Source organism: Cokeromyces recurvatus, assembly GCF_025118155.1.
Source record: "Cokeromyces recurvatus strain NRRL 2243 chromosome Unknown BX663scaffold_13, whole genome shotgun sequence".
NCBI lineage: Eukaryota > Fungi > Mucoromycota > Mucoromycetes > Mucorales > Mucoraceae > Cokeromyces > Cokeromyces recurvatus.
Window position 1 is genome coordinate 421097 of NW_026251399.1, and position 19794 is coordinate 440890.

The 19794-nt window shown below is 30.4% G+C and overlaps 8 protein-coding genes across 8 annotated transcripts; 5 read left to right on the top strand and 3 right to left on the bottom strand.

Annotated features, from left to right (window-relative positions):
• Nucleotides 1-1463: 1463 nt before the first annotated feature.
• On the top strand, nt 1464-5141 carry BX663DRAFT_486526 (uncharacterized protein; the record flags this gene model as incomplete). The annotated part of the gene is made up of 2 exons (XM_051524681.1): nt 1464-1935; nt 2011-5141. 2 exons carry the CDS (start codon nt 1464-1466, stop codon nt 5139-5141), a joined length of 3603 nt encoding a protein of 1200 aa, XP_051382706.1.
• A 194-nt stretch (nt 5142-5335) lies between these two features.
• On the top strand, nt 5336-6705 carry BX663DRAFT_510253 (pyrimidine 5'-nucleotidase). Its single transcript, XM_051527733.1, has 5 exons — nt 5336-5421; nt 5497-5607; nt 5683-5795; nt 5871-6018; nt 6108-6705. Exons 1-5 carry the CDS (start codon nt 5391-5393, stop codon nt 6608-6610), a joined length of 906 nt encoding a protein of 301 aa, XP_051382707.1. The 5' UTR covers nt 5336-5390; the 3' UTR covers nt 6611-6705.
• Nucleotides 6706-6716: 11 nt separating this feature from the next.
• On the bottom strand, nt 6717-7441 carry BX663DRAFT_67444 (small GTP binding protein RAC1). The gene is made up of 2 exons (XM_051532281.1): nt 7175-7441; nt 6717-7114 (listed from the first exon to the last, which is right to left on the bottom strand). Exons 1-2 carry the CDS (start codon nt 7328-7330, stop codon nt 6824-6826), a joined length of 447 nt encoding a protein of 148 aa, XP_051382708.1. The 5' UTR covers nt 7331-7441; the 3' UTR covers nt 6717-6823.
• A 434-nt stretch (nt 7442-7875) lies between these two features.
• BX663DRAFT_510260 (uncharacterized protein) lies at nt 7876-9990 on the bottom strand. The gene is made up of 6 exons (XM_051527734.1): nt 9490-9990; nt 9151-9436; nt 8840-9099; nt 8678-8775; nt 8304-8542; nt 7876-8246 (listed from the first exon to the last, which is right to left on the bottom strand). Exons 1-6 carry the CDS (start codon nt 9910-9912, stop codon nt 7924-7926), a joined length of 1629 nt encoding a protein of 542 aa, XP_051382709.1. The 5' UTR covers nt 9913-9990; the 3' UTR covers nt 7876-7923.
• Nucleotides 9991-10791: 801 nt separating this feature from the next.
• BX663DRAFT_510263 (uncharacterized protein) lies at nt 10792-13064 on the bottom strand. The gene is made up of 3 exons (XM_051527735.1): nt 12469-13064; nt 11499-12383; nt 10792-11425 (listed from the first exon to the last, which is right to left on the bottom strand). The coding sequence occupies exons 1-3, from the start codon at nt 12997-12999 to the stop codon at nt 10859-10861; spliced, it is 1983 nt and encodes a 660-aa protein (XP_051382710.1). The 5' UTR covers nt 13000-13064; the 3' UTR covers nt 10792-10858.
• A 1075-nt stretch (nt 13065-14139) lies between these two features.
• BX663DRAFT_510265 (uncharacterized protein) lies at nt 14140-15322 on the top strand. Its single transcript, XM_051527736.1, has 3 exons — nt 14140-14661; nt 14732-15033; nt 15100-15322. Exons 1-3 carry the CDS (start codon nt 14238-14240, stop codon nt 15103-15105), a joined length of 732 nt encoding a protein of 243 aa, XP_051382711.1. The 5' UTR covers nt 14140-14237; the 3' UTR covers nt 15106-15322.
• A 573-nt stretch (nt 15323-15895) lies between these two features.
• On the top strand, nt 15896-18538 carry BX663DRAFT_552132 (uncharacterized protein; the record flags this gene model as incomplete). Its single annotated transcript, XM_051531340.1, has 3 exons — nt 15896-15970; nt 16082-16625; nt 16737-18538. The coding sequence occupies 3 exons, from the start codon at nt 15896-15898 to the stop codon at nt 18536-18538; spliced, it is 2421 nt and encodes an 806-aa protein (XP_051382712.1).
• A 132-nt stretch (nt 18539-18670) lies between these two features.
• Nucleotides 18671-19535, top strand: BX663DRAFT_510268 (uncharacterized protein). Its single transcript, XM_051527737.1, has one exon. The coding sequence runs from the start codon at nt 18716-18718 to the stop codon at nt 19481-19483; it is 768 nt and encodes a 255-aa protein (XP_051382713.1). The 5' UTR covers nt 18671-18715; the 3' UTR covers nt 19484-19535.
• Nucleotides 19536-19794: the final 259 nt, after the last annotated feature.

Consider the following 19794-nt stretch of genomic DNA (forward strand, 5'->3'; position numbering starts at 1 on the left):
TTTTTTAAAAAAAAACATCTTGAAAGAATAGAGTTGAAAAAAAAATATTAAACAAAATATTTACTATGTGTCAAAATGCTTATTTTATTGAATTCTATTTGTTCTAAAATGTTATTAACTGATTATTTAAACTTAAAGTTAGCAATAAGAAAATAAAAGATCTGATAATTTATTTTATTTCTATTGGCCATTCAGAAGAAAACATTTTACACAAAAAAAAAAAAAAATCGTCAAATATTAGATATAAAATAATCTTTCAAAGCTACTAATAAATCATACTTCTGTAGTTTACTTCATAAAAACCAGTTATTTAAAGATAAAGTAAGATTTATCTAAAATATAATATATATAATCAAGTCAAACAACCTTATGACAATAAAAGTTTATTTCAAAAAATATAGATATATACAAGAATTTTCGTGTTATTCCCGTCCTATTCCAAATGCAGTTTAACTAAAATAAATAAAAAAAAAAACTAGGGTAGGGTATACATGTGGAAGAGAAGGAGAAGTACGGAAAAAGGATAAACATAATTTTTTTTTGCACATGTCCTCTTCATTTCATTTGTGGCCCCTTACCCATATAGTATAAAGACCTTTATCAGATCTTTTTTGAAGATCAATATTAAATTTGATATGTGCTTTCTCTGTCTTTTTTTTTTCTGAATATGAATAAACCTATTTTAAAGTATATTCCGATATTTTTAAATAGTTGTCTGTGTTATTATACAGTGAGGTAATCTTTTTAATTTGTTTATCGCATTTATTCAGAAACATATTATAACTAGGTTATAATTATTCATTTTTTATTCAATGAATATATAAATACAGATGAAAAATAAATATCTAAAAAGAGCTTACAACACTAAATAATAAAGACTTCTAATCTGTAATGAGAATTGATGTTTTTTTTTCTTCGGTATATGATTTTTATCATGTGCATACATCAATAATAAGTTTATTAACTACGGATTATTTTCTTAGATACGATTATACAAAAAAAAAAAAAAAAAGATCTGATAATGAATTTTTCAGTAACTGTTGTAAATTTTACAAAGGAAAAACAAAAGTAGTATATAATCCTTTCCTGTTATATATAATTACTTATCTGATCTAAAATATCTAATAATTACGTATTGCTGTCTATAGTAGTTTAGAAGTTAAGTAAAACAAAATCTTTTTTTTCCCTAGCGGAGAAATCAATCTGATAAGATGAAATTCCAAACCCTTTTTTGTCTAATTGTAACCCTTGATTTGTCCGAAGATAAAAACATATAAATAAGCTGTATGTCTACCCTGTTTAACAATTCTTTTTTTTTTTTTTTTTTTTTTTTTTTTTTTTTTTCAACAAATAATTTTTATTTATCCTTCTTTTTTTTAAAAAAAATAAATAAACTAAATATGACTAATAATCACACATTATTAAATAAACGTATTGTTACTAATACCTCAAAACCTAATAATATGAATATGAAGCAAAATAATAATGAAAACAAATATAAAGAACCTTCAAAATTGATAATAAATCAATATCTTCACCGAAATAAAAAGACTCTAATATCTACAACGAACCCTTATCTTTCTAACTGTCAGGATCATGATAATGGTCGCAATAATAAGATGAGTTCTATGACTATATCAGATAAAGAGAAAAAAGAAGACAAGCTTTTACTTACTCCACCAAGTTCACCAGATACAGCCTCTTGTATTCCTGAATCTTACCATTTTCACTATAAAAAAAAAGTGAACAGCACATTCGAATACAACAATCGTATTTTACAAGCTAAAAGGAACGGCCATATTCGTATTGTTATGAATGAGTTCTCATCGATGAAGAAAAATAAAGTTAAACTTACTCAGCACACATATAATTTAGTTTTAGAGGCTCATGCCATTCTACGTCGAGAAGGAACGCCTTTAACGACTATGCTAAAAGGTAAATTAAATTACTCTCTATATATAAACCACATGCATTATTACTTTGATTTAACACTCTTAATATATATAATAGTTTATAATGAAATGATTCGTGCAAACATTCAACCAAATACTTATACCTATATTATCATGATTCGTACATTATGTAAACGAGATGTGGAAGTTCAAAAGACTGTGGCCATGCTAAAACGTCAATCAATGCGAATCGGCGAAGAAAATGAAGACATTCGCATATTGGAATCCGAACGTAATCTAGAAAGGGCGCTTGCTATCTTTCGTTACGCGATTGCGGATGGTATCTCTATCAATACATTTGAAATTGAAACCTTTAACCAATTGCTTCGTGTCTTGTCTCATTATGGTAATACTGTAGACGCCACTTTTGTCTACCATCAGTTACAACAGCCTACCGTTAAAGCGAAACCTAATTCAGCAACCTATGCAGCCCTTATCAATCTCTTTGGTCGTGCAGGCGACATTGATACATCTCTTTATTATTATAACGTTTACACTCAAGTGAAAGACTCATTAGGTTCCCATGATTCTTCTTATATCTATAATGCTCTTGTTGATTGTCATTTGAAATGTGGACTACTAGAGGGCGCACTTCATATTATTGAGCATGAAATGATTGAAAAGAATATTAAAATAACATGCATCCCTTATAACTCAATTATCCGTCATTACTGTACTCATAATCAAATGGAAGAAGCGGAGGCCCTTATTGATCGCTTAATTCAAGAACATCAAAGGGATCCCGCAAAGTATCCTTACCCTGATGCTAGTAGCTATGGGCCTTTACTTGCAGTGTATTGCCAAGTCAATCAATGGGAGGAAGCAACACGTGTTTATGATGCCCTTATAAAAACGGATATATCCAAGGCATATGGTAACCTGGCTAATTATGCTCTTCTCTGTCTCTCCCATCACGATCGACAAAGGGCACTCTCTATTATCTCTGATATGAGAGGCGCTCATTTAGAGCCAGATCCTATTCTTGCCTGTCGTATCATTACCGCCTTTTCTCAAGCAGAAGAAATAAATGAAGCAATTGAAGCTCTTTCCATTTTACAACAGGCTATGTCTCCTCGTGCACTCACGAAGGGCTTTCATCATCTCATGGAGGCTTCGCTTTCTATTGTACTTCATTGTGCTTGCGTACGTCAAGTATTACAAGTTCTACATACTATCTTGCCTACTTTAATTAAAAACAATCAAGATATCCTTAACAATCACATCTCTCACTCTTTTCCTACTCCATATGACATCATGTGCAAGACTTTACTAGACTCTTACTTTGACATGGACTCCCCTAGGGATATACAGTATACATTCACAACAGCCGATTTTCAGTTAATCTTTGATGCTGCATTTATAGTTTGTGTCCATAACGAAATGAACCCGTCTACTACTTTAAGTCATGTTCTCTTACAACTTTTACAAGACATGCATACCTTGGGTCTGAATGTTTCTAATGAGCTATTTAATCATGTACTTGATCAAATACGAGCTCGTGGTGATTTAGAAGCTGAAGCGAAATGGATCTCTGCCTTTTCTAATATGGAGGTATCATCTTCAACATCAGCCATGGATAAGAGTGTTGCTGTTGCTGTTGTTGTTGAAAGACGCTATTCGTTATCTACTAAAACAAGTGAGCAAGATGATGATGATGATGATGATGATGAGGAGGAGGATGATATTGATGATGACAATGATATTGATATTATTCTCAAAATAGATAATAAAGAAAACGATTATTGTAGTAACATAACAACAACAACAATGGCTTTGTCTTCTACTGATAATACTGCTGAAGTCGTCTCTCAAAGAATTCTTAAGGCCGTTATGAATCGGCATTATGCAGAAGCTATCCATATCTTTGAAGATTGTATTATCTGCCAAGGTTTAATACCTACACCAGAAATCATGCGTGATGTGATCACACTCGCTGGCAAACAGGGTCACCCTCAGACCTCTCTCACCCTGTACCACAACTCGATATATGCCTTTAAGGATATCCGAGATACGCAAACGAGGGAGAAGGCGATTTACATGGCAACAAACAGTCTTTTGATTGTCTATGCACAAATGGGTGATATGGAGAAAGCTAAAGTCTACTATGACCGTATCAAGGTGATGGGGTACCATCCCGATAGTGATGGATATGCGAGTCTCTTACTAGGCAGTGCGAAAAGTGCTACAGATGAAGCCACAGATGCTCTTGCCATCTATGATGAAGCTAAACGTCATCATGTAAAGCCCACCACCTTCTTTTATAATGTCATTATTTCCAAATTGGCCAAGGCTCGAAGGTTAGATACAGCTCTTACCCTCTTTGAGGAAATGCGACACCTTAAGGTCCCTGCTAATTCCATCACTTATGGTGCCATCATCTCTGCTAGTGTCCGTTCAGGATCCAGGAAGCAATCCCATCGTCTCTTTGAAGAAATGCTCTCCTCACCTTCCTATCAACCTCGTGTGGGACCGTTCAATAATATGATGCAACTTTATGTACGTCAACATCCAAATCGAGAGCGAGTCTTAGAGTACTTTGCAGAGATGCGTCGCCGTCATATCAAACCTTCCCCTCATAGCTATAAGTTATTGATGGAGGCTTATACCCATATCCCCCCTTATGACATGCTCACGGCCCACAAGTTATTAAGTGATATGAGACGACGTGACCATCTTCGTCCTCAGGCTACACATTATGCAACCCTCATTTACTCCTATGGTATCCTTCAACGTGATGTACAGAGCGCAGAACGTGTCTATGCTGAAATGATAAAAGCAGGTATTCATCCTGATGAGGGTGTCTACCAAGCTATGATCGATACGTTTATTAGTAATAATGATTTAGAAAAGGCAGAGCACCTCTATTATGAAGAGATGAAAAAGGATACAAGACTTCAAAAGAGGGGTAGTGGTGGTGGTGGATCACCTTATATTGAAAACCTCTTTATTCGTGGCTATGGTGAAAGAGGCCAGCTCGAGAAGGTAGAGGCTCTCTTTGAGGCAATGTCAGATGATAAAACACAACAGCATTTATTTGTCATTCGAGAACCAAGCACTTATGAAGCTATGATTCGTGCTTATGTTGAAAATAATAAAGTAGATAAAGCAAAAGAAATTTTTGATCTCATGGTGAAGCGTGATTTCCCTCCTAAAGTCATTAGTGCCGTTGCAGAATTAGTACCGGAATAAATTATATGCATCTTTATAAATCCTCTTCCTTTCCCTTATTATTCTTTTATGATACATGCTTGTCTATGTACACATTTTACCAATCCTTACATACTACATAATAAATATTACCCAATAGAATTTATACTTGAAATTTTGTTGTAGTGGAGTCCCTGAATAATAAAAAAAAAAAAAAAAATTAATTGTGATATAAAAGCACTAGCATAGTAATAATAAACATCTTTATTCTTTAAATTTTAAAAAGAAAGTATGTCAGCATTATCACAAGCAAAAGCGCTAGGTAAATGTCTTCCTCCTTTTTTTTTTTTTCTATTCATGTATTCCTGTCACTTTAACATTCATTGTTTATATAAAGTTGACTCATTTTTGAGAATCTCCACTGTTCGTATCAATAATCTCGCAAATACAACTGATAAACTACGAAAAATCATTCAAGATGGTCAAAGTAACCTTCATATTATTAGTGGTAAGAAAAAGAAAATAAAAAGGGTTGTTTTATATTTGATGAGAACAAAGATTAATATAATTTTGATTTGATTAGATTTTGACATGACAATGTCCCGTCACTGGGTTCGTAATAAAAAGACAGATGCTTTAGAACGTAACTCTTCATCTCATGGCATTCCTGCAAAATCAAACATATTGTCTATTGAGGTAATTATATATTTAGCCAAAAATAGAGACATGTATGCATTATTATTATTTTTTTTTATTTATGTTGTATAATAGTATAAAAAAGAAACAGATCGTCTTTATAATACTTATTATCCAATTGAGATTGATCAAAACATGAAGTACGAAGAAAAAGTGCCTTACATGATGAAATGGTGGCAAGAAGCTCACGAAAATTTAGTTAAACAAAAACTATCTAAACATGGTAAGTGCCATTTCAAACAAAAATAAGAGATAAGCCAGTCAATGACCCATTACTAAATGATTTTTGTTGTTGTTGTTATTCTTCTTTAGACTTACAAGCTATGGTTCAACAAGTGAATCTTGAATTTAGAGCTGGTCTTGATCAAGTATTGTCTCAGTGTAAAGATAGTGAGGTTCCATTTTTAGTATTCTCAGCGGGTATTAGTAACATTATTGAAGAGCTTTTAAAACAAGCAAATTTATTTTATGATAATATGCATATTGTATCCAATATGATGGTCTTTAACGAAGATGGCATCTGTATAGACTTTAAAGAACCTCTCATTCACGTCTTTAACAAATCAGAATTTCAATTAGAGACCACACCTTATTTTAAATTGATTGAACAAAGAAAAAATGTTATCTTGATGGGAGATAGTCTTGGAGATCTTCAAATGAGTCAAGGCGTTAGTCATGATTTATGTTTAAACATTGGCTTCTTAAACCATGACATTAAAGCATTAGAATCAGCTTATGTCAATGCTTTTGACATAATAATTGAAGGTGACGCTAACATGGATCCAGTTATTGAAATATTAAAGAGTATAGAATAATATAAAAGAGTCTTTTATTATTATTATTATTATTGCTATTATCGTTTCTCCTTAAATATTACATAATTATATATGTGTGAGTGTGTATGGAGGGAAGAAGAAAGGAAATATATAAAATATTAAAAAAAAAAAAAAATATGTGTATATCACATATATAAAGAGATATATTCATATAAAATGAAAAAAAAAATAAAAAATAAAAATAAATTATTATTACAAAATCAAACAACCCTTCTTCTTACTTGGTCTTACAGGAGGCGACAAAACAGCTCTGATAGCTTCATCAAACACGTTTTTAAGACCTTTTTGAGTAAGTGCAGAGCATTCAAGATATTTATAAGCTCCAATATCTTTTGCCATTTGTAAACCTTGAGGATAAGTGATGGGAGACATACGTTTTTGTTTCAATCTTTCAACTGTATCACGGTCCTCACGTAAATCCAATTTAGTGCCTACCAAAATGATAGGAATATTAGGTGCATGATGGCTTATTTCAGGATACCACTATTTTAAAGACAAAGATAAGTTTTCACTTTTTTTTACATTCTCTTCTTTTAGTTTTACCTTTGTGCGAACATTTTCAAAGGAAGGAGGACTAACAAGAGAAAAACAACTAAGAAATACATCCGTTTGAGGATATGATAAAGGACGAAGACGGTCATAATCTTCTTGGCCTGCAGTATCCCATAAGCCAAGGTTAATTGGTTTACCATCTACCATGACATTAGCAGAGTAATTATCAAAACTAAAAAAATAAATAAATAAATAATAAAAAAAAAGGTTGCAATAAAGTTAATAGGAAATATATACTATCATAAAAACATTAAATTATTTTACACTGTAGGAATATATTCTCCTGGAAAAGCATTTGTTGTATAAGAAATTAATAAACATGTTTTACCAACGGCACTAAAAAATAAAATACATTAGTATAACTTTGTACATCATTACATCATCATCAAACAACACATCATCAAACAACACATCATCATCATATCAATATCACATTCATCATCTTTTTATTCAATGGCTTACCCATCACCAACTACAACACATTTAATAGACTGCATTATTCTATATTGTTATTTCTATTAACTTTTCGTTTTTTTTTTCTTTTCTTTTTTTGGTCTATAATAAATGAAAAGAAACAAGAATTATAATAATAATAAAAAAAAAAAAAATTAAGGTGGAACTGAAAATAAAATAAAATAAAATAAAAAGTGCTTCATCCAATTCGTGTAACTTTTTATAAAAACTGATTTTCTCATAAACTAAATTTGATTGGCTATTCACATATTATTATTATTATTATTTTACACAACAAAATTATCTAAGCCTATACCACATAAATCGATGGCCTTGTTTAAATCCTTTTTAAAATAGATTCGAATAGATTTAAAAGGTTCTTGAAAAGACAAACAGTCAAAATCAAAACCAATACGATAACTTAATTGAGTCAATGGAGTCAATTTAATGTCACAGTCTATCCAAGGGCCAAAAGGTACAAATTGAACTGATATTTTAAACAATTCATCCAGTCGTTCATCCTCTTCAAAAGTATTCGTATATAACATCACTCTTTTGGCTATAATATTTCCTGTCATATATAAACCAAAATAATCTCCTTTTTTAGGATCTAAATAAAATATAAGAATTTAGTGTATCATAGTCTACTCTATATTTATGTGTTTACAATGAACTGAACTCCAGCATGTTTCTGTATCTTGATCTACTGCTTTATGATAAGATGAATGTAAATAGGATGATTTACTTGGAATAGAACGATTAAATTGATCTTGATAAAGAGTTTCATATTGACTCAAATTTTTTATAAATTCTGAATTAAATTGAAGATAATTTTCATTCATTCTATTCGGCGGCATAGGGTCAATGTTTGTAATAAATAAGCATTTATCATTTGCACAGCTTGATCTTATGGTATTTATGTGTGAGTGTGAGTGTGTGTGTGTATGTATATATGTATATATGTATATATATAAATAAGATGTGTACATATATATAAGTAAGATGTATATATATACATAATGACTATTTTATGTCTTATACCTCACATCTCTTTCTTCTACAGATGGTAATAATTCTTTCTTTTCAAATAATAAACTGTCATTTTTTAAGAATGTTTCTAACATTGAAAGGGCATCATACTATAGTAAAATGATAATAAGTATACAATATAAACAAATGACACATATATATCGATAGACGCACCATGAAATATTCAATAGATGCCCTATTATTAATCGTATCAATGTCCTTGAAACTATCGCGTCCTGAAGATAATAATGGGTTAAAGATCAGATAAGGATGTTGATTCAACCAAATTGAAAAATAAATTTCAACAAAGTCTGCATTCAAGGATTCAAATCTCTTTTGATTACGTAGGAGGTGACTTGAAAACCGTTGTACTTTATGTCGAGGAATAAATCCTCCATAACGTAAATTTGTATAGCCCGTATGTAACGAAATATCTATTATACAAGTCATTTATTATTAGCAAATAATCTAAACATATGATATACTTTTATTCTCAAATCTCCACTTTATATAATCAATATAATTAACCGGTCTTGTATTCACTATAAGATGTTCAGGATATCTGTATGAATGCGTGTATAAACTATCAAGATAAGGATTTAACCATAGATCATCTTGAAAATAGCATTTATCATAGCTTCCAATTTCGCATGCTCTAAACTTCCCCATCATACTGCTATTAGATACCTTTGTATTTGTATCTTCAATAATATGAATTGGAATATCTTTATAATCAGAATGACTAGATTTTGTAATATTTGAATATAATAGCTACACAGATCATATTAAATAATATACATATATCCTATTATATATCAAATTACTTTTAATGATAGTCGCCTTGTTTTCACTTGGTTATAAATAAAAATTTCTTTAAAAAATGGATATTTTAATAAATGTTGTATACTCTGAATGATGCCTTCATCACTGTCATCTATTCGATTAACAATGGCTGTAACAGGTGGATAACTATCGGCGGAAAAGACCATATAAGGAGGGAAAATACTGGGTTGTTTCAAAACTGACTCATTTTCTATTGTTTGGATAAGCCAAGTAGCTGGGTCAACTTCGCTTGATTGTTGTGAAAACTTGACAAAACTAGTCTCTGCAAATAGTGTGTTATTACTAGAATTGTCTTTTTTCAGATTAATGATTAAATCGAATTGAGTCCATGTTATAATGACAACCATGACTATTATAAGGTATATAGATAATTTTTTTAACATTATCAAGCTGATCTTTTTCATTTTAAACTAAGAGAACAAAATAAGAATAAAGGAGGAAAACTTATTAAAAAAGGGAAAGGATCTACGTATTGGTTTTTTTTTTTTTTTTTTTTTTTTTTGTGAGTAACTATAGATTTTGGTTGTGCAATTGAACCCGAGTATATTAAACACTCAGTTTTGCCCGGATCAATTCAAAATATACTCAAGTAGTCTAAGAACTCCCTCTTCTGAGCAGTGAAAAAAAAAAGGGCTTGAAAAGAGTACAGGTTGTTATTGGAGTAAATGAACCAATGTTACACTGCGCATCAAAAAAAAAAATGTAGCCCCGACGAAAGATTTTCAAATATACAAAATTATTAGTAAAATAGTGTAACTTTATTTATTATTATTAATAAACAAGATACACGAGACTTATATAATGCAATTCAAGTAATATTTATATATTTAACAGGAAGCTATGTTTTGTTTCTCCATAGACTCACTCGATGTGTTTGTAAGTTTTCCAAGTGGAATATGCTAGTCTTATTCATTGAATTAAACATAGGCTACATGTTACGTTGCGACCCATAGTAAAATCTTATACCAATAAAGCCTCCAGCCTTGTCTTTGTTAATCTAGACACTTGGACAATCCAGTTATCTATCAAAGGAGAAGGGTCATAAAACGATTTTTTAATTTGGAATGGTTTTCAGAGAAACCAAGAAGAATCTTTGTAACTTTGTGGGCACAATGTAAATATAAGAAAGGCGGATATGTCACTGTTAAGTCTAGAAGATGTCATTCTCTTGACAAATATTCAATTTTTTCTTATTATTCTTATTATTAACCATCTCAATAAGGTTTTAATACTTTCTTTTTCGTTTATTCTAACTTTAATACGACTTTTTTTTTTATTTTTATTTTTTTTTTAAAAAAAAGTAAATGCTTGGTATATAATAAAGATGACTAACCTATCATAATAAATAAATTAATTTTTAGACTCATATTTAATTTTAGTCATTAGATTATGGCATTTGAGAACTAGAGCACTTGCAAGACTGTATTTATTCTTCGCATGAGGGCCAGAGCCAACGCTGTATTGTCCACGATCATTTGCCTTTAGTATCACTTGGATTTCAGATTCAGCTTTAGTATAATCTTTATCCAACATAAACATACAAGCATGTTCATAACGACTGAAATAATAAATATAATGATCAAGTGTTATTTTATCTGCATGATCAAATACAGATTGAAGAGAGGATTCATGAAGTGTATGGATTGTATTCATATCACTCTCTTTTAGTTCATAGAGTTGTCGACAAGTTATAGCATGTAAATACTGAGCTAAACAAAGATCATCATAATAATTCATGATTTTATCTTGGTTATTTGTTAAATGATCGAGTTCATTCATAATCCTTTTTCTATTCCTTTGTAGAATATCCATTGGAATAAAATCAAAGGCTGCAAACGCGTTTAATATCTCAAGGTCAGGTAATAAGAGATAATTATTTTGACTTGTAAATTTTCTTGCTTTCCTAGCAACAAATTTCTACGTAGATATTGATATAAGGAAAAAACATGCAACGACAAAAAAGGTACGTACGTGTATATGATATACTCACCTCTATTGGAATGGATTTACCAGCAATCTTTTGTTTCTCACCAGTGACTTGATTCATGTATTTAGTCACTTGTTCCAGACAACTTGTCTTTTTTACTTTATCATTTATTTCATTAGCCATCATATACAATGAGATAGCCCTTAGATAACTGTAGACGGCTTTAGACCAATTAGAGTCTCTTTGAAGGATACTATAGAGATCATAAGCCTTCTGCCATTCATGTTTCATAAGATAAATAAGACCTAATTCCCAAAAGCACATGTGTTGTAACTGTTTCCATTCCTTTTGTGTATCAATCGCTAATTGATATTGTTCTTCAGCTTCATCTAACTTTCTTTTGCCGACCATCAGACGACCATTAAAGTATAAGAAGAAGACACCATGGGGATAAAGTTTTAAACTGTTTTTTAAAATTCTTTCTGCGAATGGAATATCGACATCAGAAAGAGGAATTAATTTGGATAAAAGGATATGATAGGCCATAAGTACCATATCACATAACTGACGACGTAAACCTTTATTATCCATAGTAGTATCATCGTCATCAGCAGCCCCCCATCCACCAACAGATTCAAGGATCTGAAGTCCCTCTACCCGGTTAGAAGTAAACCCGATAAACTCCGCTACTTTGACAACGGAAGTAGGTAGCATTGAAAGGATGATACTGAAGCAACCAATACCTAAGGCAACCCCCGAAGTAAAGTCGCTATCTAATACGACTGTACTATTATTATTTTTAGTATATTCCACATATCTTTGAAGTGCAATATAGGTGCTATAGCTACTACGAATATTTAAACTTTCTCGAAGAAACGACATGACACTTTCATCACGAAGAATACTAAGTAAAGCTTTTAAAAGATAAGCTTCTGCATAGACCAATTCCTGACAAATATGATATATAGATATATAAGTTAGTTAGTTAGTTAGTTAGTTAGTTAGTTATTATTATTAGCTGTCATAGACTTACAGCATGTCTTTCTACAATGTTCATATTTTTGATATCTTCTAAAGTAGTCCCTTTTACCCAACTTGTAACACTATTTAACCAACCGCCTTCCTTTTTACGTTGATTGTTAGCAAGTTGGATTGTATGTTTTAATACATCTAATGCAGTATCAATATCATCTTGTTGGAAAGTCATGACACATTTGAGATATAAAATGAATGAATATCCTAATGAATAATACATGGATTCTTTATAATGTGGTTTCAAAATAGTTTCTGCTTCATTGATATTTGAATTTAAGAAATAGTCCAATGCAGTACGAATATGTTTAAGATCATTTAATAATTGTTTCTCCTCAGAAGAAGCTGTTTTTGTTGATGAATCTGGTGGTAAATAATCATTATGTTCATGTTGTTGAGGTGATTCTTCTACTGGTGTGACAGGTGTTGATCTTGTACTAAAAGGACTGCCTAACCTTGTAAAGATATTCTTTGCATTAGACTTGTCTACTTTTTTATTAAACGATAGACTTTTAACTAATTTTGTATCCATAATTACTGTACTTGGAAGAAGAAGAAGAAGAAAATAGATAAAAGTATATATTTATCAGTTTTTTTTTTTTAAAAAGAAAAAAAAAAAGTTAAAAAAAAAAAAAAGATGGCTGCTGGGTTCTTATTGTTTTAATCTGTCGGAAGAGAACAATAGAATTGTTCGGCCCAATTATGTTCCGTGGATACGTTATTGGATATTTAATATAGCCTAGTAAGTAGTATTTACTACTACTACTACTACTACTACTACTACTACTAATAAAAATTTGAATTTGCTGTCTTTAAATGAAGGAATTTTTTTTTTCTTCTTTTGCTTTATAATATAATTAATAGCATCATGATAAACAAAATAAAAAAACAAAAAAGTACACTAATGATTCGTTAATTAAGAACAAAATTCATTATATAACAGTGTGTTGTCGACCTACTACAATAGCATTTACTTTTATATAAGTAACTATTCTTTGCAGCAAGCGTTATTCCTTAAACATGTCCATATTGACAGAATAGTTGCACAGTGTAAAGATTATTATCCAATGGGTAAAAAGGATTTATTGATCAAGTATCAAATATTTGCAAGTTTGACTGTCAAAAAAAGAAAAAAAAAAAGCTCTTATATAATCGCTGCTTGTTTCTATATAAAAGACTTTATTTTAAACAAGAAGAAAAGGCGATGAATAAACATTACTCTTTTTATATAATATAAATTATTTCCAAAGAAGAGTAAATAGTTTGTTGTTACTTTCCTTATTAACAAAATTAATCTCCAAATAAGGCAAAATGTAAACGTCAAGAAATTGCACTTATTTAAGAAAGACTAGAATACGAGATTAGCTTTAGGAATGTCTAAGGCTGAAGTGGGTTCTATTATTGGATTTATGAGAGAGTTAAAAATCATTTTGTACAAGTATCTTTTTATTATTATAAATGTTGTTCGCAAGACTTAACCAACTTGTCAGCTTATTGACTTGGCCAAAAAAAAAAAAAAAAAGATTTAATATAGAGGGTTCGGAGATTAAATATTAATCCATCAAATTTTAAAGTTTGTTTGACATGCAGAAGAATAGTAATTATTTATTCTCTCTCTTTTTTTTTTTTTTTTTTTTTTTTTTTTTTTTTTTTTTTTTTTTTTTTTTTTTTTTTTTTTTTTCTTTCACCTTTGCTTTCTTATAAACATTTACTACACATATCTATCTATACATCTTTTTTTTTCTTTTACCCTATAAACATTAATTTTAAATGAATTTTAATGCTAATATAAATCCTGTTACATGTCAAAGATCGTATTCATTTTTAACTCGACAGAATACAGAAGAGTGGAAAGTATCACAAAATAACACACCATCATCAACAATAAGTAGAATACAGAAAAGGAAACCATTACCTGCAGTACCTACTGCTGTTTCTTTATTTCAACCACAGAATATCGATAATAACTACTATACTATGCCGGATCCTATTTTACAAAATTCCCATTATAGCTTTTGTCAGCCCTTAATTGTCAACAATAATGCAGTAGTAGAACCTCAACCTCTTGATTATACTACTACTACTACTACACCTACTATGTTTCCGAATGATACAATTGATCTTGATCATAGCGTAATAGAAGAACAACCTGTTTCACAAGAAATGGATTCATCAGCAACTATTAAAAAATCAGGTATACATATATATATATAAGAGCTTTATGCTGTTTATTTATGAATTGGTTTGCTTCAATATATATAAAGATAAAAGTATACGACAGATTAGAGTAAAGTCAATCAATAATGACTACCTTGTTTGGATTTCAGTTGAGCCAAAGGAAACTGGGGAATCATTAGCTGAAAAGGTTCATACAATTGCGACATTCAGTACAAGAAAGATAATATCTGTTACAACAGCTTCAGGTCGAAATATTCCCTTGAATAAATCACCTGTTTTTAGGAATTGGGAAGATTTGGAAGAATTTGAAGATGGTGAAATATGGTCTGTTACATGGGGACCATTAAAAAAATCAATGATGGATAAAATATTATCAAAGTTTATTGAAGTACGTCCAAGTGTAAGTGTAAATACTGTGAAAGAAGAAACTAATTATTCTGTATATCTATTATAGACATAATAATTTTCTTCTCAAGTCTTACTATCGTTTGTATTCTCGTCTCGCTTTCCTTCTCTTCTCTTCTCTTCTCTTTTCTCTTCCCCCCTTATTTTTGTATTATTCTAACATGGCTACACAAACGGCTTTGCATGTTGTTATTATTATTTAAAATATACACACACACATATATATATATATCCTTAATACAGATTCTTCATATTAAAATAATAGCCGAAAGCATCGTAAAGTGTGAATTTAAGCAATCTTTTATTTTATTTTACTTTTCAAAAAAGAAAAAAAAATGTAATAAAATAATATATATACAGGTTAAAGTGACATTCGGAAGCATCCAGCAAGATTCTTCTTTATTGGTAAGACATGCATTTCTCTCAACAAAATATCTGTCAGTTGTCTATAATCTAAAATAAAAAGTTGAACTGTATGTACCTTAACACAAAACACGTATAATAAAGTCACTCTAATTCAAAGTTCAAGTAAAGTTAAACTAAGCTTAATAATTATCTCATAAACCAGTTTAAATGATTTGATTTATAAAAGATAGTAGTAGTATATGGATTAACTCTTCTTTAAAGTTTAATTTATTTATTTTTTTGTGTAAATCTCTATTCTTCGATTTCAAATCTCGAATTAAGGTGAAAAAAAAAAAAAAAAAAAAAAAAAAAAGCTTGTTTGACAATAACAAAATTCTATATATTCTACACATATATAAATATAAAAATATATTCTTTATTTTCTTTTCTTTTTCTTTTTATTATTATTTTGTGATTTTGATAGTTTCATATTTGATAATATGCCTAATTCTGCTTCTACATCAACTTATACTACTATGATGCGCAGTACTTCAAAAGACCGACCCTATACAAAGGTATATTAAAACTAGCATGAAATTAAAAAAAAAAAAAAAAAAAAAAAAAAAAAAGTGAGAAAGGTATATAGAATAAACTAAGGATTATTTTTTTTATATCTATCTATATAGGATTTATTTGATCTATGGGCAGCCCTTTTGATTCAATTACAACTAACAGATCATCGTTCTTTGTTTCGAACTTATCCTTCCACGTTTACAACGGATGAAGCAGTTGAAATTTTGAGTCATTTAGAGTTTACTCAGCTTGTGTCTACATCTAATCCACTGGACCCTAGTAACCCAATTTTAAGTAGAACAACAACGACTTTTAATATGTCCAGAACGATGGCCAAGACACTAGGTCAACATTTCATTAATGCACGACTTGTTGAGAACGCTACTGATCCTCAAAATAGGACAATGAAAGACCGTGGTATTTGGATTCCTACCCCAAAGGGGAAATATATGATACAGGACTTTGGTCATCGGGCCCGCGTTTCAATTAAACATATGCAATCTAGTTTAGCTCGGGTTTATAGTTTTCCCATTGTTAGACTAGAGAGATTATTAGATGATGATCAACTTTCCCTTTCTAGATCTAATTTGATGGAAATTTTTAAAATAATGATGGAGTGGTTACCAACAGATACTATCATGATAGATGACGTTGGAGGTATAAAAAAATAAATAAATAAATAAATAAATAAATAAATAAACATAATACTGGAATATATACATGTATATTAAAAACAAATACACACACACACATATATATATATATTAGGTATAGATACGAATACTATAAAAGAATATAAAGATACATTTTATGGTTATCAATGCTTTGAATGGATTAGTGAATATACAAGTGTCGTCACAAAAGAAGAAGCTGAAATGGTTGCCGCTGAGTTTATACAATATGGCTGGATACTTCAAATCTATGATAAATCAGATCGTGATTTAAGTAAAAAAGATAAAACCATTCTTTTTAAAGCAGGTCGTAAGACACAATACTATTTAACTGATAAGGGACGTCAGGTAATTGAATCTAACTCTAATCAAGGCATACATCATTTCTTGACAGGGGGTCCATCCATTGCACGTACTACCCCTAGATCAAGAACACAAAGTTCAACTACAACCCATACTGCAGGTAGCGAAGGCATTACTAATAGTAGTAGTAATAGTAGTATAATATGCATAGATAGCAACAATACCATAATCACTCCTGCGTCTGCTATCTTGAGTACTAGATCTAAAAAGGAAGAGCATGCCAGTCGTCTTTTACCTACTACAGCTATATCCCCTGACCTTAATACAGCACCAAAGGCGATTATAACGAAAACGATGGAGCCATCAAATATGAACCCTACCACAGAGATAGAAGAGCAAGTGGAAGATAATAAAATAGTTACCTCTGAATCAGTTCTTCAGGTTGAGAATACATGTGATTTTGGCTTTTCTTCTACTCTATCGACCACATCTTCTATGGGGACGACGGTATGCTCAGCTAGAAACCAGTTATCTATAACAAAGGAAGAAAAAGAAGAAGAAGAAACAGAAAAAGATGTACCAAGTTTACGACAGACATTAGAACAACTCAAACTGACTAAACATCGACGTAGTTCTGATTTAAACTCTCAGGGGTCTCATGATCAGACAAACCAACAGCCCCCTAGTTCTCAACATGCACGTCTTCAACACATTTTAGAAGACCCTTTAATTCGTATGTATTTCCGTCAATTCCTTAAAAGTTGCTTCTGTGAAGAAAATATTAATTTTTGGGTTGACTATAATGCCCTCATCAAAAAGATGAGCTTTGTTGTTGTAGGTGGAAAGGATGATGACACAGAACAACGAATGTCCCCTGAATTGATACAAACCATTACGCCCAACCTATGCAACTCTCTTCTTGTACGTTGCTGTGCCATTTACAATACCTATTTTTGCCCTGAAAATGCACCTAATGAACTTAACATCGTTCATGGTATTCGTTACGAAATAATAAAATACATGCAGTCCACTTTTACAAGCACCATGAATTCAACTGATGACGATGATAGTAGTAGCAGTAGTAGTAGCAGTAGGAGAAGGAGAAGAAGAAGTAGTAGAAGTAGTAGTAGTAATAGAAGAAGAAGTAATAGTAATAGTAGTATTAGTAGTGATGATGGCCATTACCATAGCTCAAATGTACGTAAGACAACACGTTTAAAGAAAAAGACAACTATCGCTAACGCGTCGAATGTACCATTTGGCTCTATTTCAGTCTCTTCTCAAGGACTTTTATCATCCGGTGATATTCCGTTGTCATTTCAAAGAAAGACGGATATCTCTAGAAAAAAGAAGAAAAATGGTAACTATGATGGACCTGTATATATGTCTATTAGGGAAGGTGTAAAAGAGAGTCCTCAAACCTGTTTATTAAAAATAATTCATTTGTATGATCAAGTAAATGAAAATGTATGTCGTACTATGGCTCAAGATTCTGTACCAAAATTTATGAAAACCATAAAGTATAAAGAATTGATGCAAAATTATTACCAGTCATCTTATAAAAAAGAAGACAAAGAACTGAACGAAGATAAATAATAATAATAATAAATCAAGTTTAATACAACTTTATATTTATATCCTTTTTTTTCTTTCTTTTTCTCTCTTTTTCTTTCTTTCTTTGTATTTTTTTCTTTCTTTTTATTTTCTTCTTTCTTTTTATTTTCTTCTTTTTTTTTTTTTTTACTTTCTTTATATATATATACATGTATATATATGAGTATTAATAATAAATCAATAAATTCTTCTGATATAGCCTCTATTAGAAATGAAAGACATATAAAAGAATGTCCTGGATGTCACTTGTTCCCTACAGAAGAAGAACTAAAATATTGTACATTGAGTCCTATTTGTTTTTGTAAAAAGCCAGCAGATCGTATTTTTACTCATGAATATGGAGCCATTTTACAATGTGCAAATTATTCTAGAAATATTGATTTTATTGAAAAAGAAAAGAGTACAAATAGTAACAATAATAACTATTATTTTAATGAACAACAAAAGAGAAAGCAGAGAGTTTGTGGCTTCCATGTCCATGAAGGTCCTTGGATCAAATTATCTCAGCAGTTAAACAGTGGCCATTATATTTGTTCAGAATACATTGAACTTAGAACGTGCCCTATGTTCAATTTTACATTCTGTGCCTTATTTGGGGTCAATAATGATTATCGTAAAGAACCTCCTAATTGGCCTTTATGCTTTTGTAACAAACCTGTTGTACTTGACTATCAAGACATCCGATATAATGATTTACAAGAATGTATTAGTGCCAATTTGAGCTGGGATTTCAGGATTTCTATAAAATTTATCTGCCAAAGCCTTTACAAGGATTATACACGTAAATGTAATTGGATTAATGAAGCTAATAATGCTGTCTTTGATAAGCCAAAATTTCCAGTTCATCGAGAAATATCACCAGACGTATTTGTTAAACATCAAAAAATGATGTTGTATAACTTGAAGAACCAGCAACTATATTTTTAGAATAAAATGAAATAAAATGAAATAAAACAACTAAAGCCAAATAAATAAAACATATTTATTTTTTTTAAGAATATATTTAAATAAGCCCAAATATACAAGTTTACAGCTTCTCTTGTTATGTTTTATCTTTCTCTGCCATTTGAAAAGTAATTTTTTTTTTTTTTTTTTTGGGTTATAAGTCGTCCTCTATTGGATAGTAAATTCTCTCATAAAAAGTTTATTATAATATCGGAGCTAATTTGTTCGTTTTAAAAAATGTACACAATATAAATCTATTATTTTGATTCTTTTTATTAGAGTTTTCAATTGTT

Coding starts and splice junctions, on each gene's coding strand:
- BX663DRAFT_510253 (XM_051527733.1), top strand. CDS start 5,391: ATGTCAGCATTATCACAAGCAAAAGCGCTAG. Junction 5,608..5,682: donor TAACCTTCATATTATTAGTG/GTAAGAAAAAGA, acceptor TGATTTGATTAG/ATTTTGACATGACAATGTCC. Junction 6,019..6,107: donor ACAAAAACTATCTAAACATG/GTAAGTGCCATT, acceptor ATTCTTCTTTAG/ACTTACAAGCTATGGTTCAA.
- BX663DRAFT_67444 (XM_051532281.1), bottom strand. CDS start 7,330: ATGGTAGATGGTAAACCAATTAACCTTGGCTTATGGGATACTGCAGGC. Junction 7,115..7,174: donor TTGAAAATGTTCGCACAAAG/GTAAAACTAAAA, acceptor TCTTTAAAATAG/TGGTATCCTGAAATAAGCCA.
- BX663DRAFT_510260 (XM_051527734.1), bottom strand. CDS start 9,912: ATGAAAAAGATCAGCTTGATAATGTTAAAAAAATTATCTATATACCTT. Junction 9,437..9,489: donor CAAGGCGACTATCATTAAAA/GTAATTTGATAT, acceptor TGATCTGTGTAG/CTATTATATTCAAATATTAC. Junction 8,543..8,677: donor GTAGAAGAAAGAGATGTGAG/GTATAAGACATA, acceptor AAATACCATAAG/ATCAAGCTGTGCAAATGATA.
- BX663DRAFT_510263 (XM_051527735.1), bottom strand. CDS start 12,999: ATGGATACAAAATTAGTTAAAAGTCTATCGTTTAATAAAAAAGTAGAC. Junction 12,384..12,468: donor ACATTGTAGAAAGACATGCT/GTAAGTCTATGA, acceptor CATATTTGTCAG/GAATTGGTCTATGCAGAAGC. Junction 11,426..11,498: donor GTAAATCCATTCCAATAGAG/GTGAGTATATCA, acceptor ATATCTACGTAG/AAATTTGTTGCTAGGAAAGC.
- BX663DRAFT_510265 (XM_051527736.1), top strand. CDS start 14,238: ATGAATTTTAATGCTAATATAAATCCTGTTACATGTCAAAGATCGTAT. Junction 14,662..14,731: donor AGCAACTATTAAAAAATCAG/GTATACATATAT, acceptor ATATATATAAAG/ATAAAAGTATACGACAGATT.
- BX663DRAFT_510268 (XM_051527737.1), top strand. CDS start 18,716: ATGAGTATTAATAATAAATCAATAAATTCTTCTGATATAGCCTCTATT.